A 26515-nucleotide genomic window follows, 5' to 3' on the forward strand; every position below is an offset into this window, starting at 1 on the left:
AAGATTAAAATAGGAAATGTTTCTACATCCGCCCACCCTTGCCTTTGAAAATAACTAATTTATGCATTACTTAAGATTCAGCGTATTTTTTAAGAAGACAAAAGAAAAAAAAAACTTATTTCTTTTGTTACAGGTCCGAAGCTATAGCATTATCATCAGTTAGTTTTGGGGGGAAATTATTGCAATTAATTATTTGAATTAATTGATTTATCCTGACCAGTTTAGTCAAAATAGCCAGGCTAGAGACCTTGCTTTGTCATTAAAAAGATCCATTAGATTTGAGGGTAAAGTTTTATTGTATAGTATAGTCCGTAGTAAATTCCTGAGAAATGTCTCCTTCATATCTTCCCACAGAAAAGAGTTTGGACACAAATGTTGTCCACAATTGAACATAATTGCTCCCAAATTCCCTTAGTTTTTCCAAAACACCGGCCCATCTTTGAAATAGCAAAATCTGGTAGCTAGAGCAATAGCACTAGCTGCAGTCACAGCCACAGTTGAGGCAGCAGCACACTGTGAGGTCACTGCAGGTTGGTTGGTGTCCCTACTTTACACCTGCAAGGTCTGGTCAGTCTGGAATGAATGGATTTGGGCACACTCAACCCATAACTGGCTCATCTCAACAATTCAAGGACTTGACTCTGTTTTTGTCTCTGCTCCCATTTCTCAAAATGGAAGCCACCATAACAGAGAACATAAATGTCTTTGAAATTGCCAGTTCAACTGGTGATGAAGGGAACAGGTCCTCTTACCATTCTTCTAACAAAGTCAATGCTCTGCCCTGTAACCCACTGGGCCATGGTAGTCTGCCCTAGGATTCAAAAGCATGAACAACTATACCATACCCACATGCTCTCAGTGGAAACCAAACATTGAAACTTTTCTTGGTGTTTTTCTTTTGAAGAAGGGAGTCCTTGGAGTGCAAGTGAGCCCAGCATTGAGCCAGAGGGAATGAGTAACGCTGGCACAGAGGAAAATTACCACAGGAACATGTCATGGCTTCATGTAAGTAGGAATCTCAGAAACAGCCCTAACATCAATTTGTTTGGGCACTGGAGAAGGTCTGTGGAGGGAGGATAAGAGATTATACTAAACCCGTAAATAGAATTTAGCCTCCAAGAGAAAGAAAGCAGAGGCTTATATTTTACTTGAATCTCTCATTCTAATACTAGTGCTAGAATTGGTGTTCTGCTGGAGTGTATTCATTTTATGCTTAACCAAGACCAAGGGTCTTTTGTTATGGCTGGCTTGTGGGTCACCATAAGTAATGGAAAACCATGAGAGACTAGACTGGGTAGGTGATCAAAACAGCCTGACTGACATAGGCTAGCATCAAAACCAGTTTTATAAAAATTACCATGAGTGCTGAGAGCAAGGTCACTGTATGAGTCTTGGATCAAATTGTAAACCAGGACAAAGAGATTCTAGTGCAATGAAGGTCATGCCTCAAAAGGCTATCCAGAGGGCACAGGCAGAATCCCAAGGAAACTGTGGACATAGGTTAGAGGTCAATATTAAACTGGGCATGAAGAAAGGAGTAAGGAGAAAGGTAAGGAAACATACCCTCAGATGTACAATTGGCAGAGTACCCCCAGAACCATGTCGGTCATAGATATGGACTCTCACCATCCACCCTGATTTTAATCTAACTTCTTGGTAGAGTCAGATAAGGGCTAGCTGGTGCATAATGCTCTTCAGAGTGTGCAATGCTGTGCTTTCACTATGGAAGTAGTCCTCAGAATTGGCTGCTTTTCAGAATCTCTGAAGCAACTGTCTTTTAAAGTAAACATTTTAGTGAAGTCTAACCTACATACAAAACCTATGTGTACAGCTCAATAAATTTTTGCAAAGTAAACCACCTGCGTAATCACTACAGGGTCAAGAAGAGCATTATCAACACCTTAGAAACCCCCCATAGTTTCTCTACCAGTCACTACCCTCCCTAGTAACCACCATTCTGCCTTCTAACACTGTAGATTAGTTTTGTCTGTTTTTTGAAATGCATATAATTGGCATCATATACTATCTACTCTGTTAAGTCTGGTTCCTTTCGCTCATACAAATGTAAGTTCTCCAACTTTGTTGTTCTTCAAATGCCTGATCTATTCTTGTCTATTTCATTTCGATTTAGAATCACCTTATCAATTTCCATTAAAAAGTTCTTCCATAGCAACCTTGTGTTTAATATATAGATCAATTAAAATTGATGAATTGAAATCTTTATAATATTGGGTCTTCCAGTGTCTCAAATGGACTATCACACTCCATTAATTTATGTCCCTCCATTTATTTAGGGTCTTTTAAATATCCTTCAATAATGCTTTTTAGTTTTCTGTGTAGTGTTCCACAAACAAAAACTCTGGAAGTGTTTGTGTAAGACCACTGTTATTTCTTCTTTAAATATTTGAAAGAAATCACTGGTGAAGGCTGCTGGGCCTAAAATTTTCTTTGTAGAAGGATTTTTATTGCAGATTCAATTTATGTGATACAGTTAAGACTATTCAGATTTTCTATTTCTTATGGAAGCAGTTAGGGTACATTGATATTTTTTTCCTAGGAATTTTTTCATTTAATCTGCATATTCATATTCATTATCAAAAATTGTTTATAATATTCTCTTAAGATCATTTTAAATTCTGTAGGATCGGGCCAGCCCGTGGCTCACTCGGGAGAGTGCGGTGCTGGTAAATTCTGTAGGATCTACGGTGATGTACCTTTATCATTTCTGATATTTGTAGGTTGTCTTCTCTTTTTTTTCAATCACTCTTGCTAGGAGTTTGTCAATTTTATTACTCTTTCCAAAGAACCAGCTTTTGATTTTGACATTTTTGGAATGTCGAATTTGTGTTTCATTATTTTCTGCTATATCTTTATTATTTCCTTCTGCTTTCTTTGACTTTAATGAGTTTTTCTTTCCTTAACTTCTTGACATGAATACTTAGATAATTAATTTGCAACCACTTTGCTACCATACTAATGGAAAGCTATAAATGTTCTCTAGAAATAGCTTTAGTTGCATCCCACAAGTTTTGATATATTCCATTATCATTCAGTTAATATTTTAATTTCCATTGTGATTTATTCATAATTGATCACATATATTTTAAAGTCCATGGCTGACAACTCCAGTAGTCCTACTTCTTACTATGCTTAGTCCTTTCTTTTACTACTAGGCATGGTGGATAAAAAATTACAGGACAATAGAGAATACATGTCATTATACATTTGTCAAAACCCATAGAACATATGACATTAAGAATGAATCGAATGTAAACTATGGACATTGGGTGGTATTAATGTGTCAAAGTAGGTTCATTGATTGTAATAAATGTACCACTCAGGTGTACAATGTTGATAGCAGGTTAAGCTGTATGTGTGTAGGGACAGAGTATATATGCGACTGAGCTGACTTGACTTGGAATATTTCTAATCTGCCCCCCTCACAACCCTCCCCTCCCATTTTAATATAAAGCCTTTTCAGGGCTCCCAGTGAGAGTCTGAAATGTGCTCACATTGGTCTCACCTCAGTGAACGTCCGTTTTCTCAATATCATATACCCTTCATGTCCCAACTGTTTCACTTGACTATCTTACACATTCAAATATATACATTCAAAAATATATATTCAAGTATATATAAGTATTTGTGTGTATAAATGTGTGTGTGTGTGTGTGTGTATATATATATATATAATTTTATTTGGCTTTCCTGATTGTTCAAAAATAGCTATAAGTTACATCATCATGTTTGGAAGGGGAATATATTAGTTTTCTCTTGCTGTGTAATAAATTACCACAAACTTAGTGGCTCAAAATAACACACATTTATTATCACAGTTTCTATGGGTCAGGAATTCTGGCACAGCTTAGCTGGATCCTCTGATTCAGGGTCTCTCACAAGGCTGCAATCAAATCACTGGCCAGGGCTGCAGTGTTATGTTATCTGAAGGCTTGACTGGGAAAGGATTTGTTTCCAAGATCACATGGTGCTTGGCAAAATTTCAGTCCCTCAAGGACTGTTGGAATGAGAGCCTCAGTTCGTAGCTGGCAGTTTGCCAGAGGCCACCCTTATTTCCTTACCTTGTTGGTCCCCCCGACATGGCAACTTGCTTCATCAAAGCCAGCAAGACAGAGAGTCTGCTAACACGAGAAAAGTCACAGTCTCATGCACCCTTATCACAGAAGTGCATCCCATCACCTTTGTTATATTCTGTTGGTTAGCAGGTCACTAAGCCAGCTCATACAATGGGAGGGGGTTTCACAAAGGCATAAATACCATAAGGTGTGGATCATTGAGAACCATCTTAGAAATGTGATTATCAAAGCGATACCCCTGGGCAGAATTTTAAAATGGTGGATTTCCAGGATACCTCTACTTCTTCTCCAGAACTAGTAAATCAGAATTTCCTGAGGCAGGTTCAGTAATATGTTCATTTAGGTGTTTGTTTATTTGTTTTTCTGTTAAGCTTTCTTGGTATTTCTCTTGACCAGCCAGATTTGAAAATAACAAGGGAAAATTTATAGTTCTTATGTGTGCCTGCCTCACGCCAGGATAAGGAGGAATTTCAGGGATATGCAGTGAATTTTTTTTTTCCATAGTACATTTTTTTATTGGTTATCGATATTCATGAGATACAAAGCTGATTGTCACCATTCATGCCCAATATGTGATGGCCAGATCCATACTGGCAGCATGCCCATTACTACAAATTGCAATTATACCCCATGTCCGGCACCCAATTATCCCTGACCTCCCTCCCTATACCCCTTTCCCTCACTCCACTTCATATCCCTAGATGTGCTCTCTCCCTCTGCAAGTCCAGCACACCACTGTAGTCTTTCTTTCCTTCTTTCTTTCTCTCTTAGCTCCCACTTATGAGTGAGCACATGTGATATTTATTCCTCTGTGCTTTACTTATTTCAGTCAACATAAGTTCCTCCAAGTTCATCCATGTTGTTGCAAATGGGAGAATTTCATTCTTTTTTATGGCAGAGTAGTATTCCATGGTGTGTATATACTATGCAGTGAATCTTGAGAGAGCTGAATATTTTGTTCACTTATATTTATTGAAAAACTTTAAGAGTATGAAATATTGTTAGCTGAGTTTGACAGGGGTATAGAGTTGGTTGTTTTTCTTTATCTTTTTCTGAGAATAAATGAGGCCGCTCGTTCCTAAGGAAATATGTGGCAGCCCCACCTGGCAGGTTTGATTGCCCTTGTCTATGCAGACTTGCTTTGTGTTCTTCTTTCAGTATGGCACACAGTCCTTCACAGGCTAGGTGTTGAGGTGGGAACTAGTTTCATGAAGAATGGAAGCATTCAGAAGATTACAAATACTTGACTAATCTTGTGTCTCTGGGTATTCTACTGCCTTTTTAGGAAACCTACTTAAGAAGTTACAATAATAGCCAAGGTATGGAATCAACCTAGGTGTCTATTGACAGATGAATGGATAAAGAAAATGTGGTAGATATACACAATGAAGTACCACTCAGCCATATAAAAGAATGTAATCTGTCATTTGTGGCAACATGGATGATCCTGGAAGACATTATGTTAAGTGAAATAAGTCAGGCTCACAAAGATAAATACCACATGTTCTCACTCTTCCATGAGAGCTCAAAAAAAAAATGTTGAACCTATAGAAACATAGAGTAGAATGGTGGTTACTACAGGCTGGGAAGGGGACGGGGGAAAGAGGTGTAGGGAGAGGTTGATTAACCGATACAAAATCACAGCTAGATAGGAAAAATAAGTTCTAGTCATGTACAGTAGTGCCAGACATCTATAATTAACAATAATTTATTGTATATTCTCAAATGGCTAAAAGAGAGGAGTTCAAATACTGTCATCACAAAGAAATGATAAATTTTTGTGATGTTGAATATGCTGATGACCTGACCCTGGTTTTTACATACATATATATACATATATACATACTTGTGGGCTACAGTGTGTTCTTTCAATACATGCATATACTGTACGTTGATTCACTTTGGGTGGATAGCATAGTTTTGTACCCATTAATCCTGATCATCCCACATTGTATACATGTGTCGAAATATAACTGTGTCCCCTGTTAATATGTATAATCAGTACGTGTCAATAAATAAAATTAAAGACTCAAGGACCTTTATTCCTTATCTTAAAATAACCATATCCTTTAAATCCACTGAGTTGTCTTTTGGAATTCTAACGGGGAATTACAGGCGAGGTGAGAATTTGAGACAGATCAAGCTACCAGAGAAGAGCTAGAATGGCTAAAAGCCAGAGAAAAAAATTAGTTTGTAATGAGTGGAAAGGAGCCTCTAGAGTGGATGGAGTTCAAGTTCCAGTTGAAGGTTGCCATCCAGAGTACAAGACGCAGAAATGTTCTCAAGTTCCACGTAGGTGAGCTGCAGTTGAAGGCGTCCCACAGCTGTCAGAGATCAGCTGGATCCTCTGAGACAGAGCTCCTCACCAGTTATGCTCTTCTCTCTGGCTCCTTTCATAACATAAGAGCTGAGAATAATGTGTTTTTAAGTTCAGGATGTGCACTTCAAAATATTTGGAAACGATACACTCCACCATAATTGTTTTAAGCTTTTGAAAATTTGTAAACCTTTTATTGTTACAAAGAGAATTCTCAAGTATGAATGCAGAGGGAACAAAAGGCCAAGTGGACAAACACTTGGAGGAGCTCTTTGTTCTCTTATGGGAATTTTTGAATCACTGTGTTTCCAGGACACATCAAGGAAAGCTGACATTCTGACTTTCATCTTCCACCCAACATAAATGTTCTGCTTGTCTGTATCCTGGTGGCCTGGTTGAGTCTCTGGATGATTGCATTTCAGGTCATGATCTTGCTGTGCAATCAGCAAAGCTTCATCTGCCCTCATGTTGACTACTGCCACCCGCACTGCTACCTGCACCACAGCCGCTCCTGCGCACGGCTGGTCAGGGCCGTCAAGCTGCTCTACGGAGACAGCGTGGACTCCCTGCGGGAGAGCAACAGTGTAAGCAGCGTGGCTCTCCGGGGCAAGAAACAGAAAGAGGTGAGTGAACGATCACTAGATAATGTCCCAAAGATAGACAAAATGATGTCCTTACAATCTTTTCTCTGGAAATAAGACTTTCCTGGCAGCTGCAGTTATGTAAACCAGGCTACAGGTCTGTGTGGTTCTGAGCAAAGGCAGAAGATGAGCCACGAAAGACAAATGCTTTGTGTTCACATCCATGAGGAAACTTGGAATCTTTTCCTAGGTTTTGTCTTCTTTTTAGGGATAAATATGAACTCACAGGGATGGTGGTGATGAGTAAATTGTTGTGGTAGGCAGAATAATGCCTCCCCCACAAAGTTGTGTACAACCTAATCCCTGGAACCTGTGAACATAGGTACTTCACATGACAAAAGAGACTTTGCAAATGTGATTAAGGATTTTACAATGGGATGAGTGTCGTGGATTCTGCAGGTGGGCTGACTGTAATTATACGAGTAAAGGTCTTTACAGGTAGAACACGGAGTTAGGAGAGTCATAGGCAGAGGAGGAGATGTGATAACAGAAGCAGAGGTCTGAGTGATGCTGGGCCGTGAGCCAAGGGATGCTGGCAGGTTCTGCGAGCTGGAAAGGACAAGGAAGTGGGTTCTCCCCTGGATCCTCCATAAGGAGTACAGCCCTGCCAATCCACTTTAGACTTCTGACCTCCAGAAGCGTAAAATAAATTTGTGCTGTTTTAAGTTACCACGAAATTTGTGGTAACTTGTTCAGCAGAAACTAATGCAATTATCTGTTAAGAAATAAGTGATAAATGGCTCAACTGCCCACTGACAAATAACAGAGTAATTTAAGTCAAATCAGACTAAGAAAAAAATCCATCAAAAAACTGTTAAATTTTCCAGGCATTCAGCTGCACTTTCCTGACAGCTCCTCTGAGCAGCTGAGCTGGCAGAAGATGAAGACAGTCACCAGGGCTGCTGTGTTATTGCCAGGGAAGCCCTGACTTACCCACCTGCCCCTGAACATGTGTGACAGCCAAGATGCCCAACTGAATGCTGTGGGCTGCTCCTGCAACTGCTTTTGCCAAATGGTTTTGCAAAGAGATTTTTATATAACACCCATTCATTTCAACAAGCATTTATTATGCACCTGCTGTTGGCACAATATTAGGCCAGATAGTCTATAAAAATAAGAAGGAGCAGAGAATCTTTTTACTAAGGAGTTTGCCAGCCAGGTTTGGTCTGGGGAGGAGGAGATAATATACACATTAAACAACTAGAGAATATGAGCAATAAAAACAAAACTGCACAGTTGAGCTGTGTAGCAATTTGTAATGCATTAGTACTCACAGAGCCATTTTTAAATTATAACTTTTTTTTTTTTTTTTTTAAAGATGACCGGTAAGGGGATCTCAACCCTTGACTTGGTGTTGTCAGCACCACGCTCACCCAGTGAGCAACCGGCCATCCTTATATGGGATCCGAACCCGTGGCCTTGGTATTATCAGCACCACACTCTCCCGAGTGAGCCACGGGCCGGCCCTAAATTATAACTTTTTTATTGGGAAAGCAATATATGTTCATTAAAGAAATTTTGGATAATACAAGAGAACTAAAGAACAAAAGTATGTATCTCATAAGTGTGCTAGTTCACCTTCTGGTGTATGATCTTTTAGTATTTTTTCTAAACATATGTGTGAGGGTATAAGGTAGGTTTATATCATTGACAAAGTGCTTTTTGATTCTTACAAACCTTGTGCAAGAAGTATTTTTCTCACTATTTCACAGGTGTAAAAATTGAGGCTTAGAAAGATGGGGCTGTCCACAGTTCACATCTAGAACATATACAGCTAAACTTTAACTTAGAAATATGGAATATCAGAGTCAGGGCTTTTTTAACTAGACTCATACACCTCATGTTATTCAAACAGTACAAATTCTAAAGGAAATGATGGTGGGAGGTGGATCAATGTGGATTACAAATAAACTGCTCGAACTGCTAAATGATGACATAGAAAGAAAAAATATATATGCATATGTGTTTGTGTGTATGCATGTGTATGTATATATACATATTGTATATGTATATATTTCAAACACAAATGACACTATATTAAAAGAAAACCTATTTTCATTTATGTAAGTTTTCTCTTTATATAAAAACTCCCTTAGCTTTATCAGAAAACTGTATATGTTGGAAGTTGAGAAAATACATGAACCTAAATTAAGGTTGTTCAAACTGTACTTTCATCTTAAATCTATACATGACCAAACCCAACATCCTTTAAGATCCAGCTCAAATGCCATCTCCTCCCTGAACCCTTTTCTGATCCCCCTAGTGTTAAGCACAGGGTATACTGCAGGTGGATGACAAATGTTATTTTCCTTCCTTCCTTCTTCATCTAAATTTTAACGGCAATTTACTTGGGCTTTTTAAAAATCCTTCAATTAATTATTTATTTATTCATTTATTCATTCATCTATTCAATAATTTTTTTAAAAACCTATGGACCATACTGAGCCCATACTTTGTGCTGGCTATAACAGTGGGCAAAAGAGATATGGTCCCTGCTCTCATATGGTGCACACAGTCTAGTCCAAGAGACTAATTAGTCAAATAAACTTCTCAAATTGATAGAAAATTGCAACAGCAATAAGTGCAATGTAGGAGAATCACACTGTGCTGAGAGAGCTTATGAACAAGGCTTCGAACTTGTCAAGGGAAATAAAAGACAGCCTTTCCAATAAGGTGACAAGTGAGCTTTGACTGAAGGATGCAGAGATGTGAATTGTAAACAGAACTTTCCAACCTGAAAGAAGAGGTTAGCACATCATGACTAGAGCATAGGGGACTGGGTGCATGTTGAGACTGCACAGGTAGATGGATACCAGACCATGCCATGGGAAGGCTTTTATTCTATCCTGTGAGTAGTGGCAAAGATCCTCTTCTGCTTAATCATAAACTTTTTGAGAACTGAGGAAGTCTTATGCATTTTGTGTGCTGGATGGTACCCTAACAAAGCACTCACTTATAGCAGAGGGACTGTAAATATTGAATGAGTGAGCAGAACTGTAGTTCTAGGGTGTTTCATGAGTGCTCTCCACCTCTGGCTCATGCAGGGCACCTGCCTGAAGCAGCAGAAAGAGCTTACTGACCTTCTGTTGCTTACGTTTCTGAAAGGGAAAAGGAAAGGAAAGCAAGAGTAGGTGTCTTACCAACTCAGCACACTTAGTCATTCAGGTGGAGAGCTGAAAAAACGTGTTGAACCTTCCGTGATAAACATTTCATTTCCAAAATGCTGGCCTCCTTCTCAAGCTCTTTTTTTTTTTTTTTTTTCTCTCATGATGTTTTCCACTTGTCTGTTCTGAATCTGTCACATAAACGAACAATGCCCACATTTCCAGGGCCAAAGTGAAAATAGAGTAGGCAATAAATCAAGAGTAAAAGCAGTGTTCTGATTAGAATTGAATCTTATGAGCAATTGGTATTTCATGCTTGCTTCCTTTTTAATTAGTTTCTATGGCAGAATATATTTGTGGCACTTAGTACATTTTGTAACTCATCTAACTCTGATTAATCTGCTAATCTACATATCAATGCTCAGAGACTCACTGTACATTCTGTTAGTCTATTTTAGTGCACCTCCAAACTTGAGGGTTTTAAAATAAGCTATCATTCTATATGTATCTATCAACTTCACCAAAGAATTCTGCTATTGTTCCTCTATATCTGTAATTTGTCCAATTCTATGTCATAAATAAATGTTCAATTAGTGGTTGTTGATAAAACAAAAGGAGTAGATAAAACAATTTTTTCCTTTTAGCTAAAAAGGAGAGGAGAGGTAAAGGGTGAAACATACCCCCCCAGAAGAGAGGGCACAGTGTGGGCAAATTTTGTGAAGCCAGTGCAAGTGGCAAGAGGCCAGCTGATTTCCTGCAAAACTAATATTTTTTCTAAAGCTATAGACAACAGTGTCAAGACCAGGTTCTGGGTTTTGATTTCATGGGCCAGAGTGATTTCCCACTGTATCATATGTAATTCATGTGTCAAAGATGTATGAGGTGGGGCTGGCCGGTTAGCTCAGTGGGTTGGAGTGCAGCCTTACAGCACTGAAGTCATGGGTTCAGATCCCCGTACCAGCCAGCTGCCAAAAAAAAAAAAAAAAAAGATAAAAAAGATGTATAAGGCACAAAGGGTCTTTCTTAGGTTACCTTTTGAGGAATATTGCATTTCTTTTGGTATGATATTCTTTCCAGAAACATGAGAAAACCCCTTTCTCAGAAAACCTGTTGGCTGACTTCAACTTTTCCAAATTTATGTCTCTCCTCTACTTGGACTTTTCATTTGTTTGCTTGTTTGCTATCTGCCTCTCCTAGAAAGATATGCTGTCCAGGAGGACAAGTTTCATGGATGTTTGGTCCTCAGCGTATCTGCAGAAGTTAGCCCAGTTCCTGACAAATGGTTAACTCAATAAATATTCTTAAAGTATTGGATAAATAAATAAAATTGTATTTAAAATAATTAAGGATTATTCCTCTCTAGTCAATTATCTATTATTGCAAGGAACAAAAACTCATTCAAACTTGTTCAACAATTACAGAGTTCTTCAAAGGGTATGTAGCAGGATCTCATGAAATCAGGGACAGAAAGGGATAGCCAAGACTCAAGGGAATGAGAACTGAAGCTGCTGTTCATCTCAGGATGGACAAGTCTCTCATCTCTGCTTCCTTCTGCATCATCTCCTTCTGCTCACTCATCTCTGTCCCCTGGACAGCTCCTCTTGCTTCATTCATCTTGTGCTTACACTGAAAATCCCAAGGCTGCATCATTATTTCTCAGCCCCAGCAACCATCACTAAATGATCTGGACTTTGTGTCCCCGAATTCCCTAGGACAGGAATTTGATGGGGCCAACTCCTCTTTTTGAGACAAACACCACAAGTGATAAATCCTTAGCCAGTCTAAGAATTGGTTTGGCATTGCAAGTCTAATCAGTTGTGGTTAATGTAAGGAGAGAAGTCACAGAGTCAACTATGATGGATTTTTCTAAGATACATACATAGAAGAAAATGACAGTAGTCCAAGTTCTATGCCATCCCATAATGAGCATTCTTCAGTATCCCTGACAGATCTTGGGGCTGTATAGCTGTTTCCATTGACCACAGCATCCTGTAGTAGAAGTGCCTCTACAATGGATGACGTCCTCTACTAGAGATAAATTCTAACTTTTGGTGTTGGCTTGCTAGTCTTGAGTTTCTCTACAGGACCCTGCTTGACGTGTGATTTCAACCACCATGTGCATCTCATAGTTTAGTAAAATCTCTGACTCTTCAAAGAATCACTAATGGAACTAGCCTCCTACTCCATCCAGTTTCTAAATCTCTTCTAGCCAAATTTTACATCAAGCCACCAAAGCAAAACGCAACTAATCAAAGCTTTATCTGTCTGATTTAGGGGTCACACCAGCAGAAGGACTGTAGGACCTTCACATAGTATACACAAATGTCCAGCACAAATGTACCCATCTCTGATATTTCTCTTCCAAGTCTGATCTAGTCATTCAAAAAGCCTGTCTCTCTGCTATGAAAGCCCTTCCAAGTCCTTCCCCTTTCCACTAAAACAAGCACCCTAATTATCATGAGGTCGCTGGAATGCACCATGCTTCCTAAGGAAACATGCCAGGATATTAAATATTTGATATCTGATGAACTTGACTTATACCTTCTGTTCCCAGTAGGCAGAATTAAACACAACCCTACATTTCCCAGAATATCAAAGACTAACATAAATGTTCATCTTTTTTTTTTTCTAAGCTGTATCTGCCTGGTTAAAATTCCTATAATTTAGCCAAGAAGTATTATTCAAATGTATCACTGAAAAAGACAAAACATCCAGCCAAAAGAGAAAGGGGTAAGGCATTTACAAAATTTAAAAATTATATTTTGAAATAATCATAATGACCTGGGTAAATACTCATTATAAAATCATAGTGAAATGAGTTTAAAATCGTATACTACATAAATAGCATCATCAAAATTGTGCTAAAAAGCATAAGAGAAAAAAAGGCTGAAAGGAACCAAATAATGGTTATCTTTGGGTTAGGGATTATTAGGATTTTTGTTTTCTTCTTTATAGTTATTCTGTCTTTTTCAGATATTCTGCAATGTGCATGTGTTATTTAATAAATAGAAAGAACAAAAGCAGAGAGCTGCCAATTTTCAAACATCTTGACTCATTTTAAAATAGTCAGAAACAACCCTACCTTTATAAGGAAAACTGTTGCTACATGTGATCTTAGAACAGTTGTCAAATTATATAAAGTAGGTATGCTATTTATTTCTTTTACATTCACAGGGAAAAAAACCAATACAATATTTCTCTTCCCAAATGATATGTTTTCCCAAGTATGCGCCTTTATGGGTTTTTTGCTTTTAGAAAACACAGCAAGAGTTCTGATTCACTTGTTTCCAAGTAGGTTCATTTAAAAAGTTGGTTCCACACCAGTCACATAACAGATGCATTGTCTTGGATCTTTTTGTCAGAGTTTCAAAAGACTTTCTTGGAACATGCATGTACTTTTAGGTTTGCCTCTTCTTTCAAAATATTTTCACTGATAACACTGTGAAGCTCTGTTCAAAAACTCTTAAGGAGTTCAGTTTTTTCACTTGGCATAAAGAGAGAAAGTGTTTCATTGACTTGACACTGGAAAAACAAATGAACATTTATTCTGTGCAAGGAGGATTCCCTATTTGTACAGCCTGGAGTGCAAAAATAGGAAGAATCAGGATTTGAGATAAATAAACAGAGCCCTGTCCTCATTAGGACAGATTCTTCTCCCAGCTGCTCTGCTCACTCCATTCCTTGGCATTTAGGGAGTCAGAAGAAAAAATGGTCTCATCTGTGTTTATGCAGATGAGTCAGGCCTATTCTGGACCCTAGATTAGGGGACAATTTGAAAGAACAGCTGCTGGCTCCTGCAGACAAGTATGTTTTTTAAAGAAACTATTTTACCTGCACAGCTCAGACATGGATGATTGACGACCCCTGTCCTTTGTCCTTTTATTTCCTAATACTTCTTTATGAAATAGTTTCTGTCTTCCAAATGGTGCAACTTGCAGCATCCAACCCTATAAAAGAACTATTGGATAGAGTGAATTTCATCTGACAATATTTTAAAGGATTTATGTTTTTAACAACTTGATGGAATATAATTAGCCCTGAAATGAAAATCAGCAGATCCTTGTTCTTTCCTTATTCTACCAATAACTAGCTTTGCAACTTGGTCAAGTTACTCCACCTCTCTGGATCCAAGTTTCCTTGAAGGTAAAAGAGGAGTTTGTTACTAAATAGCTTTAAGCTCCCTTTTTATTACAAAATTAATTGCTTTTATAAATTTCAGAAACTGTGGGTCCACGAAACAGCTTTAAATCATCCCCTCCATCAGAAGATAATTTAGAGAATTTTGAGAAAACGCAACAGACTTCGTCACATATCTCATGTTCTTTTTTTCAGTGCTCAGATAAGTCATGTCTGAGGACACCTTCTCTGAAGAAGAGAGTTTCAGATGCCAACCTGGAAGGGAAAAAGGATTCTGGAATGCTGAAGTACATCAGACTTCAGGTATTGGAACCTGGATCTGAAACCCTCATAGAGCATTAACAGGGAAGGGGCTCCTTACAGCCTGGTTACTAGTGTTTGGGGCATATAATGTCTGTTGGCACAGTGTTGGCACACAGGCCCCTCTAATTGGTTAGCAAGAGTGCCATCAAGTTTGCGAGGGAAAAAAATACCTTCTTGCTAGACAGCAGCTTCCACGAACAAGGCTTGGCAACCCCACTCTCTCCACTGCAATGGAGCTAATTTCCCACCAGTTGGTGATGGTGATGCTCATAGGTTTTGGAATGAGACCGTCTGGGTTCATATCTCATGTCTGCTGCCTTGACCCTAGGACCTTGGGCAAGTTATTTAATCTCTTTTGGTCTTAATTTCCTCATCTGTAAAATGTGGATAGTAACACAAGACTTATTCCAAAGGATTATTAAGCGAATTAAATAAGATAGTACATTTACCTACCTATGCAGTGCTTGACACAGTTATAGTTCTATTATAACTTAAGCTCTAAATTATAATAACTTTCCCAAGAAAAAAATCTTCATGAATGTTTAAAATGATGACTTGTCCATAACCTACACTTACCACTTTCATTATCTGCAATAATGCATTAAATAGGATTTTGTGGGCTAATCTGGGTAATAACCACAATGAATAATGTTGTTTCAAAAGGAAATGCCATCCAAGTTCACACTGTCTTAGAAAACTGACTTTCTAAATGGACTCTTTTATAAATTAGAGAGGGCTTATACTTTTCAGTGAAAACCTACTAATAGGATGCTTTAAAAATCCATCAAGACTTTTAATGAAAAGTTATATTTGCTGGGGCCTTTCTTTTCTCATAGAGTTGTACTATTCTGTAGTTTATTCTGGGTGGCTGCAAAACAGTTTTTGTGGTGAAAGCATTATAAAATTAATACAATTTATTCTGACTATTCTTCAACAAATAAGGTGTATAAAGCTTATTATACACCATGCCAACTAAAATGGTCTCCCATGTTAGAAAGCATTTTAAGGTCACTGAAGGAAAGCAGAGAAAGGAAAAGTGTCTCTTTAGTTTCATAAGGAAAATGATAGCAGTATCTTAGGAGATTTGAAAACATCATTTCCATCTTTTCCAGGTGATGAGCTTGTCGCCTGCTCCCTTATCTCTGTTAATCAAGGCAGCTCCGATTCTGACAGAGGAGATGTATGGAGACATCCAGCCAGCTGCCTGGGAGCTCCTGCTCAGCATGGATGAGCACATGGCAGGGGCGGCAGGTAAGGAAAGACTGCCTGGGGACCTGCTCCTGCTGCTCCTGCCATTACTGAGCCAAGTGTTTAAGTAAGAGAGAGGTGTGTTCATTCCACTTTTGCTCCTAGGTCAGGTTGACGGCAATTGCTGGAACTCTAGACAGAGCTGTGCACTATGGGAAAACCAACCCAGGTTCTGTGTGTTCTCTTCCAAGTCTAATGTAGATGTCATAAGAGCAGTATATCTCTTTCAGCGTATTACCCAATTATAGGGAATGGTTTCCCCAGAATCTACATTTTCACTATATTTCACAAAAGATAAAATTCTTTTTTTGTTTTATTTCCTAGATTTACCATGAACCACCATTATTAACTTTATTAAATCTTGTATGAGTAATGATCTGTGTCCAAATTACAATATCAAAACAAATTTTTTGAAATTTAAGTGACTTGTCCAAGGCCACATAGCTGGTCAGCGGTGGATGCAAAATGTGTGTTCTTCATTTTTTTCTACTTTTTGCAGAGATTTCTTTATTTTTCTATGGTTATTCTAATTGCAAAATGCACATGGGGAAAAATTCAAATAGTACAAAGGTGTATGGAGTTAAAAGCATCACTCTCTTTCCCATATCCCATTCCCTTCCCCAGAGATAACAATTTTTAAGTTTCTTAGGAATCCTTCTAGGGAACCCTATGCATATAAACATATGTAAGTATGTATGTATTGCATGTTTCCTTTGTCACACAAATGGGACATGCTATAAAGGCTTTTGCACTTTGCATTTTTTCATTTATACCTAAGATACCATTTTTTAACATAAGTTTATAGTCTTGCCCCTTGCTTTTTAATGACAAATATTCCATTGAGTGAATGGACATACCATAATTTATTTAACTAGAACCTCTTAATGGAAATTTAGGTTGATTCCAGACTTTTTCTCTTTTATACCATACTGCAACAAGTATTTTTGTAAAATATCTTTCTTTGTGTTGAAGCTCAGGTTTTTGCTTCTGAGAGACAGCTGCAGAAGTTTAGGGCAATGTCATGTTTCCCAAATATGGGACAGTCATGGAAACGTCCATGCAAAATATAAACAGGTGGACTGGGCTTTAAGAACAGCTAGAAGTGAGCCAAGCTGGGGAAACAGTGTGCACAAAACTGCATGAGTGTGGAAATGCACTGGGCTTACTTGGAAAACCTGAGAAGACTGATTTGATGACTGGGATGGCTTCCATAGAGAGGTCAGCAGTCCATAATATTAGAGAGGTGAGTGGTACCCAGATTGCAACATACCTTTAATGACAAGCTTAGTAGTGTGGACTTTCCCCTCAACTGTGGGAAACCACTCATGCGTCCTGCGCAGAAGGGTAATGTTGCATACAAAATATAAGTTATTACCAAGTTTAACATGACAGCAATAGTTGAATAATTTAGTTTTAGAAACGGTGGCTTTCAGATGAGGGGGAGCCGGTGATATATAGTTAACAACATGACACTGAAGCTAATGAGAAAGGCCAAAGCTACAGGTAAACCTGTGGAACAAGTTGATATATGTGGCAGCTGGAGCAATGAGAGTAGATGGAATCTCTCTGGGAGAATCAATAGAGAAAAAGGGAGTGGAGGGATGACACTAAGGTCCTCTCTACCTTCCAAGGACAAGGGGAAGAAGCCCAGCCAGCAAAAGACCCAGAAAATGTGATCATAAAAGTTAAAGAACTCAAATAATCTCAAGCCATGGAAGCAAAAGAGACTAGCTCTTTAAGGAGATTGTTATGGTGTTAAAAAGAAAAAAGTGCTGTAAAAATACCATTGAATCTGCTAATTTATGACTATTACAAGAAAACTGTTTCATAAAGAGGTTCAGGTGGAACTCTGCAATGATTTAAAGATTGAGTGTGGTGTTTAAAAATTGAGACAGGATAGAGGACATTTTAAAGAAATATAAAGGAGAAAGAGTGGAGATTTAAGCAGCTGGTAAGCTAATTATCACAACTAACATTTGTTATAGAACTATATCACACACATAATCTTATCGATAAACCATTTTATAGATGAGTGAGCCAGAGTGTTGAAAGGCCTTATCCAAGTTCACACAGCTCAGAAATAGAGAGTCAGGGGCTGAAACCCAGATCTTCAGACTGCACATGCAGGTGTCCTTCCCATTATATCACACTGCCTCTAAAAATAAAACACACTTTAGGAGTGTGTAGTACTTTTTACTTCACAAAGCATTTTCTCATATATTATTTTATTTTATTCTAACAACAAATTTGGAGGCAGGTATTGTCATCATTGTCATTATTATTACTGACTGTTTACCAGTGAAGAAATGGAGACTAGGAGAAATTAAGTGGTTTGCCCAAGATGACACAGCAGAGAAATATCAGGGCTTGGACTCGACCCCCATTCTTCTAGCACAACTGCCTGAGCATGTTTTGAGGCTCTGCAGAAGAGTACAAGAGAGATATTAGATTTTTTTTTAAGTTTGCCATTGACTCTTCTCTCTATGCTATAGAGTGTATCTGTCTAATATGCATTAGCTTTATAACTTATCATGGCACTAGGCCTTTCCTTTACAGATATTTGGCTTTTCCAAAACCACATGCACACACAAAAACACAGCAGTGTTATGATTTGATTCACAAAATCTCCTTTGGCTTCTGCATCTCTCCTATTTCTGGGAAAGGTAGAAGTTTCTAATAGAGTCCACAATGTGAATTTTGTTTTTAATGTAGCTAATGTAACTTAGGTACATCCTATGTATCGTCCTTGGGTTACTATGAGATGACTCCAGCCATTTCCTAAAAAGCGTATTTCAATATGTAATTTTCTTTTTTCATTTGCTTCATTTGGCATTCAGTTTTCACCATAAGCCAAAGGAAGCTTTGCTTGGAGCGAGTTATTCTACTGAAATGACACGCTGTTGCTGCCTTTGCACCAGCTATTAGAAGACTGTGGTTGGCAATGGTTTCCAGTGGCTGGAACAAGTTTTGCTTTTGCCAAGTGCTGGTAGCCTGGCTCCATTAGCACCTGGAGTCATTTTCAGGACATGGGGGCATTTCCCACCTCTCCCTTGCCTCCCAGCAATCGTACGAAATTTTTAAATATGTAGCTGATGAATTGTTGACTTTCTCTAGCTGCCATGTTCCTGCTGTGTGCGGTGAAGGTCCCTGAGGCTGTGTCTGACATGCTCATGTCAGAGTTCCACCACCCAGAGACTGTACAGAGGCTGAATGCTGTCCTCAAGTTCCATACGCTCTGGAGGTTTCGCTATCAGGTCTGGCCCCGGATGGAAGAGGGAGCACAGCAGATTTTCAAGGTGAGGGAGGCATCCCGCATGGGAACTAGATTAGCAAACCCAGCCCAAGGCTGGTCTAAATCACACCTCAAAGCCACAGTACATGGCCAAAGAGATACTTCTTTTTTACTCTCTTTCTTATTATATAAGTAAACCTAACTTATCCATGAATGAATTACTGTTGTTAAAAAATTAAAATAAGAATGTAGAATGACAAAAAAATTAAGTTTCTGTAAACCTCAAAATTTCACTACCATCCGCAGAAGTAAGCACATACAAATCTGGTGTATAATATTCCAGACATTTTGCTATCTCACATATACTTGTAGAATTTTTTTTTTTTTTTTTTTTTTTTGGAGGATGGGGCAACTAACACAATAGAGATCATTTAGTCGAAAGCCTTTATTTTACTGATTAGTAAACTGAAGTCCATAGAGATTCATCCTGTGCCCTGTAGCAGAAAATCTCAGAAAGCAGCCCTTTTCTATGATGCTTGCTCACTGTGCAAGGAGTCAGTACACTTGTGCTTTTGTCATATTATACCTCAGACTCATTCTAGCTCTATTCCATCTTACTCACCTCATTCTTTTGGTATCGACTAACAGATCCCACCTCCCAGTATAAACTTCACCCTGCCCTCGCCAGTGCTTGGAATGCCATCCGTTCCAATGTTTGACCCTCCGTGGGTCCCTCAGTGCAGCGGGAGTGTCCAGGACCCCATTAATGAAGACCAGTCTGTGAGTAAGGGGCGCCTTTGTTCCCATATCTCCAGGGCCTATGGTGTGCATGTAAAAGAGAATAATGAATTTGTGAGACAATTTGTTCATTCTTGTCATAAGAAAATCATCCACAAAAGGTCTTTGTTCTGTGAATAAAATAGAAGGAACTAATGTCTGGCAGAGAGCATTTGCAGACTTTCAAGCCAACAGTTTTGTTTTATAATCAAAGCAGCAGCCCCCTTATAAAGCTATGAAAAGCATTAGGAGTTGATTTCTTGGTCTTAAGTAGTATGTTTGCCTCTATTTATTACACAACAAATATATTCATTTAACCTATATTATGAGTATGTATGCTACCCGAAAAGTAAAGTATATTGACACTGAGAAAATAAGGAAAAGAGAGTTGGCAGACCTTATTTTCTTGTTTGAACCTCAGTTTGTTTTTTATTTTGTTACTTATCAGTATCATCAGAACAAACTTCACTCTGAGACCTCAGCTTTTACAACTGCTATCAGTAATATCTCATAAACAGTCAAGTTTAGAACATAGTCCACGTATAGACAAAAATCAAGAATATGCACCTTTTGAAAAAACAGATCTTCAAAATATGCCTTTTTCACCTGTTGAATATCATTTCTCTAAATTACACGATTAATGTAGAAAATTTGGGGAGAAAAACAACATATCTCTTTGTACAAATCCATCATTATTTCTTTGCATAAATTCCTATGGAATTTATGGCATTTGGTATATAACTATTAAAGATTTTTGATGCAAAATATCTCTGGAAAGGTTATATCATCTGACACTTACTCAGTAGAATGAGAAAATGTCTTTTCTATTCAAATTAAATAGTGTTCTTTTTTAATTGCCACTTTGAATAGCCCCCAAAAAGTTACTGTTTATCTATTTACACTTCTTTGAAAAAGTTAGTGGAATACATGAAGTTAGGTTGAACATTTTTTGCGTATCACACATAGATTTTCTAGGCATTTGTAGTTTTCTTTGGAGAACTGTTTGTTTGAACTCTTTATCCATCACAATATGCCTATCTTATTTTAATTCTTCCACATACAGTACCTTCATATCTGATGGGTCTTTGCCAAAGAGAAAGACATACCTGGTTGTTCTCCCATATTTGCGGTAATTCCAGCATCTGAACCAGCTACATAAGGATCTTTGATTTTTCTCCCGTGGAGGAGAGGGGTTCACTTTAGCCAATCACACTTTCTATCCCAAGTTTACAGTGGATTTGAAACCAAGTTCCTGATTCTACATGCAGTTCTCTTACTCATTCCACAATTCTTACCTTGTGTCTAATTATAACAAAGGAGCTTAACCACCTGTCTGAGAGTGAATTGCCATGTGGACTAACAAATGCTCTTAATTGCTGTTATGCCATTCATCATAGGAAACCTTTAGTCTTAAGATCCTGCATAAAGGGATCTTACTATCCTACTATGAAGGCAACCATTTAGAAGAGTGACTAACTCCCTTTACCTGTCTCTAGAACTCTATATGACTATACGCCAACAATGAGATGTCATATTGCTGTTGTACCTAGATATTACTTCAAGTTGGTAGGGAAGAACTCCAGTGATCACTTCCCTGCTCTGAGATCACAGATTGTGTCCCCAAAGCTCTTCAAACTCATCCAAGCATAAGCAGCATGATTAAGGCATGAATAGAATAGACATTTTGCAGAGTGAATCTTTGTTCCTTATCCTTCACCTGTGGTGAGTTATTCTTAATTTTTTTCTATTTCACCTTGGCTGCTAGTAAACACAGAGGCAAATTTATGTTCAACCTTAGTAACACTATCAACTCTCATCATTTTCATTCAGTAGCTTTCTTTCTACAAATATTGTTATGTATTTATGGTGTGCCACTGTATTTATCTACACAGATTGAGTATTTACACTGTGGTTGATAGTTGAGCTATAAAAATAAAACACTTAACTAACTGGTTTATATGAATGATATCTCTTTCCTCCTCCTTTCCATGGTTCTGACTCTCTATTTTATTAACTGTATGAAGTAAATTTAAAAATAAGTTTAAAAATTTTAAATAAATTTAAAATGTGTTCAAAAATTTCAGAAAGAAATAAATTTTGGAAACTACTAAAAAAATTTATTTGTTCTTAATGTTTAAAGATTGAATCATTGATAAACCCACCCAAGTTCTAAAGGTGAAATAGGATCCTTTCCAGAAATTACAAGTATACTTGAAAGAATTATTCTGATAACAGTACACAGCCTAGAAATTTGGTAGAAAAATAAACAAACAAACAAATCTTTGTGAAACCAGATCATAAATACCCTAACATTTTCTGAGAACAAACTACCATGTTCGTGTAATTCACTGGACACCCTTTAGGCCTGTGGCCTTGCAGAAAAATTGCCATTAAATAAACTTGACTTCATGTCTCCACAGAAATCCTTTTCAGCCCGGGCTGTGTCCCGCTCCCATCAAAGGGCAGAACACATCTTAAAGAATTTGCAGCAGGAGGAAGAGAAGAAACGTCTTGGTCGAGAAGCCAGCCTCATCACTGCTATCCCCATCACCCAGGAAGCTTGCTATGAGCCCACCTGCACACCCAACTCAGAGCCAGAAGAGGAAGGTGCCCTCTGCACATGGGACTTCTTGGGGGGCTGGGTCACAGGGAAAGTACTTGCTTTGAACTAAAGTTGATGATATTGTGTGACATGAGGTAGTTGCTCCCTTCCATCTCTCACTTCCTGACACTGTCCAAAGAAATAGAAAAGTTGTTGTTTTCTAGAGTTCAGAGTTGGCCTGTTTCCAGAGGAGCACGTTAAGCCACAGCCACATTGAATGAACCAATTTGATAATGGACCAAGCAGTGGTTCTGATTCAGGGGACGCTGAATCCAGAATGTGTGTTAAAGTAAATACAACCACTCTTTCATCCTTAAAAATGGGGTTAGTTCATTAACTCCTTTCAACCTTCACAAGCTCAGATAGTTGGTTACCTGGTATCAGAAAATGATTTACGAACCGTTCTAAATTCAGTGACTTTCTGTCCTGCTTTTGTGAAAACTGAGAGAAATTTTCTGTCTTTCTTTCTGTAGAGTTTTTTTCCTCCTTTCCTAAGTACACTCTAATTACTTAAGCTTTATGGTCTGAGAGCAATAGACACTTGTGATGTAAGTACAGCTATAGTTGTGATGAAGGTAACTTTTTTGTTATAAAACCAAAGTTCACATTCCCCATTTTGTTTGCCAGTAGAAGAAGTCACCAATCTGGCGTCTCGTCGGCTGTCTGTAAGTCCATCCTGTACCTCCAGCACTTCCCACAGGAATTACTCCTTCCGCCGAGGGTCAGTCTGGTCAGTGCGTTCAGCTGTCAGTGCCGAAGGTGTGTCCTCTTGTAAATATGTTCTTTATTTTTCATGACTTTTGTGTTTTGAAACATTTTCCAGTTACTATCGTTATCTCACTTCCTTACACTATCTTCATTAAATAGCTTGTTTCACAAATTGAAGTTCTAAAAACAAAAATTAGGTTGAGTGGCATCCTAAAAAAAACTATTGTTGATTTAACCCAGCAGTTGTCATTATTGAGTTGGCTCTATTTTAATTACATTACATGCGACCATATTGCAGAAGACATTTTTCTAGGCAGTTAAGAACAACATTTAAAAAAATATCCAGGCCACACTCGGGACCAAATCAAAATCTCTGAGAGTGAGACCCATGCATCAGTATTTTGAAAACCTCCTTGGGTGAGTCCAGTGTGTGGCTATAGGATGCTTTAGGATGTTTTTCTGGGATAATTTAATAATCAAAGGAAAACTGAAGCTATTCCTGTAATAAAGTCCGACTCTTGGTGTGGGGCAGTGGGGGACAGAATATGATGCCTTTCAGTTCTAAGAACTTAAAATATGCTTGTCTGATGATGAACAGTTGGATGGGATGCAATACTTCATAATTATACAAATTTCATCACTGATTTATAAAGTCACTAGAAAGATATGCAAAAATGGAGCAAATAGGCCAGTGGTTCTCAACTCTTGGCTGCACAACACTGGGGAACTTGAAAAAATGACTGATGCTAATTAATCACAATTTATGGGGATGGGGCCCAAGTCACATGTATATTCTTTATAACGCCTTTATTAAGATATAATTCCCATCCCATAAGATTCATCCCTTTGAAGTATACAATGCAGTGGTTTTTAGCATATTTGTAGAGTGTGCCACCATCATCACTATCTAATTTTAGAATATTTTTATCATTCCAAAAAGAAATTCCACGCCTATTAGTAAGCAGTCCTCAACCACCACTTCCTCCAGCCCCTGGAAAGAACTAATCTGCTTTCTGTTTCTATAGATTTGCCTATTCTGCACATTTTATGTAAATAGAATCATACAATATGTGGTCTTTTGTGACAGAATTCCTTAACTTAGCATAATATTTTAAAGGTTCATCCACGTTGTAGCGTGTATCAGTTTTTCATTCATATTTTTTGCCAAGTAATGTTCTATTCTAAGGATATCCTACAACTTGTTTATCAATTCATCATTAGTGGACATTTGGGTTGTTTCCACTTTTTGGCTGTTATGAATTATGATTCTATGAACAGATGCATATAAGTTTTGTGGAAATAACTGCCAAACTATTTTCTGAATAATACCATTCACATTCCTACCAAAAAGGATTGGGTTCAAATTGCTAAACATTCTTGCCAACCCTTGTTATTATCAGTTTTTGTTTTTGTTTTAGTTTATTCATCCCTGTGGATATGAAGTGGTATCTCATGATTTTTCAGTTTCCTAATGACAAATGATGTAGAGCGTCTTTTCATAGCTTATTGGCTATTTATATATTTGGAAAAGTATCTACTCAAATATTTTGCCCATTTTTAATTGGTAATTTGTCTTTTAAATGTTGAGTTGTAAGAGTTATTTATATATTCTGGATACATGCCACTTATCGGATATATGATTTGCACTTATTTTCTCCCATTCTGTGGTTTGTCTTTTTATTTTCTTAACAGTAACTTCAAGACATGCACATTTTTAATTCTAATTAAGTTCAATGTGTATTTTTTCTTTTGTCACCTGTGCTTTCAGTGTCATATCTAAGAAACAACTGTCTAATCCGAGGTCACGAAGACTTACTCTTATGTTTTCTTTTAAGAATTTTATGGTTTTAGTACTTTTATTTAGGTGTATGATCAATTTTGAGCTAACTTTTTGTTATAGTGTATGTTAGAATTCAACTTTATTCTTTTGTATACGGATATCTAATTGTCCCAGCACCATTTATTGAAAAAAACGATTCATTCCCTATTGAATTTTCTTGGAACCCTTGTCAAAAATGAATTGAAAATAAATGTAATGGTTTATTTCTCATCTTTAAATTCTAGTCTATTGATCTGTATGTCATTCCTTATATCAATAACATGCAGTCTTGATTACTGTAGCTTTATAGTAAGTTTTTCAGTTGGAAAGTGAGTCCTCTAACTTTGTTTTTCTTTTTTAAGATTATTTTAGCTATTCTTGGCCTCTTGCATTTTATGAATTTGAATTTTAGGATTAACTTCTCAGTTTATTCAAAAAAGACAGATATGATTTTGATAGGAATTCCATTGCATTGAATCTGTAGATCCATATGGGACACACTAAGTCTTTGGATCCATGAACATGGAATGTCATTCTATTCATTTAGGTCTTTAATTTATTTCAACTTTGTGTATAGATTTTGGTGTACAAATCTTGCACTTCTTTTGTTGAAATTATTTCTAAGTATTTTATTCTTTTTGATGCTATTGTATATTGAATTGTTTTCCTAATTTCATTTTTGGATTTTTCATTGCTAGTGAATAGAAATGCGATTGATTTTTGTATACTGAGTTTGCACCATGTATCCTTCCTGTAATAGTTGATTGAATCTAATTTTTTTAAGGATTCCTTAGGATTTTCTATATGCCAAATCATACCATCTGCAAATAGAATTTTACTTCTTTCTATTTAATCTAGGTGCTTTTTATTTCTTTTTATTGCCTAATAGCACTGGCTAAACACCTATTGGTCTATAGTTCTTATTTCTCATGATGTCATTGTCTAGTTTTGGTATCAGAGTAATACTGGTTTCATAGAATAATGTTCCTTTTCTTTTATGTTTTAGAAGTGTTTGTGAATAATTGTTGTTAATTTTTCTTTTAAATATTTGGTAGATTTGACCAAAGTAATCTGGTCCTGGGCTTTCCTCTGAGGAAAGCTTTTATTTATTTATTTATTTTTTTGGTTACTGTATCAATCTCTTTGCTTGAAATAAACTTATTCAGATTTTCTATTTCTTCCTTTGTCAATTCCTGTGGTTTATGTATTTCTAGAGATTTGTATATTTAATCTACATTCTCTAATTTGTTTGTGTAAAATTATTCATAATATTCTATTTTAATCCTAATTATTTTGGTATGATTGGAAGTGATATCTCCTTATTCATCCCTGATTTTGGTAATTCGAATCTTCTCTCTTGTTTCTCAGTCTAGCTAAAGGTTTGTCAATTTTCTTGATCTTTTCAAAGAATCAAATTTTAGTTTCATTAATTTTTCTTTATTGTTTTTCTATTCTGTATTAAGTTCTATCCATTTTAGAAACCGGGGTCATGAAGTCTTCAGCAATTATTATTGAATTGTTTATTTCTCCCTT

General features: G+C 37.3%; 1 protein-coding gene across 3 annotated transcripts in view; it reads left to right on the top strand.

Moving 5' to 3' along the window:
* The window catches only part of UNC80 (unc-80 homolog, NALCN channel complex subunit), a 207725-nt gene that overhangs the window by 110597 nt on the left and 70613 nt on the right, over positions 1-26515 (top strand). For all 3 annotated transcript variants that reach the window (XM_063092340.1, XM_063092339.1, XM_063092341.1), the window contains 8 exons: positions 905-1005; positions 6834-7034; positions 14489-14596; positions 15709-15847; positions 18959-19140; positions 19725-19856; positions 22274-22460; positions 23083-23214. In XM_063092340.1, the coding sequence (XP_062948410.1) occupies positions 905-1005; positions 6834-7034; positions 14489-14596; positions 15709-15847; positions 18959-19140; positions 19725-19856; positions 22274-22460; positions 23083-23214 (1182 nt within the window). The remainder of the gene's footprint in view (positions 1-904; positions 1006-6833; positions 7035-14488; positions 14597-15708; positions 15848-18958; positions 19141-19724; positions 19857-22273; positions 22461-23082; positions 23215-26515) is intronic.

This window comes from Cynocephalus volans, chromosome 1 (assembly GCF_027409185.1).
Source record: "Cynocephalus volans isolate mCynVol1 chromosome 1, mCynVol1.pri, whole genome shotgun sequence".
Taxonomy (NCBI): Eukaryota; Metazoa; Chordata; class Mammalia; order Dermoptera; family Cynocephalidae; genus Cynocephalus; species Cynocephalus volans.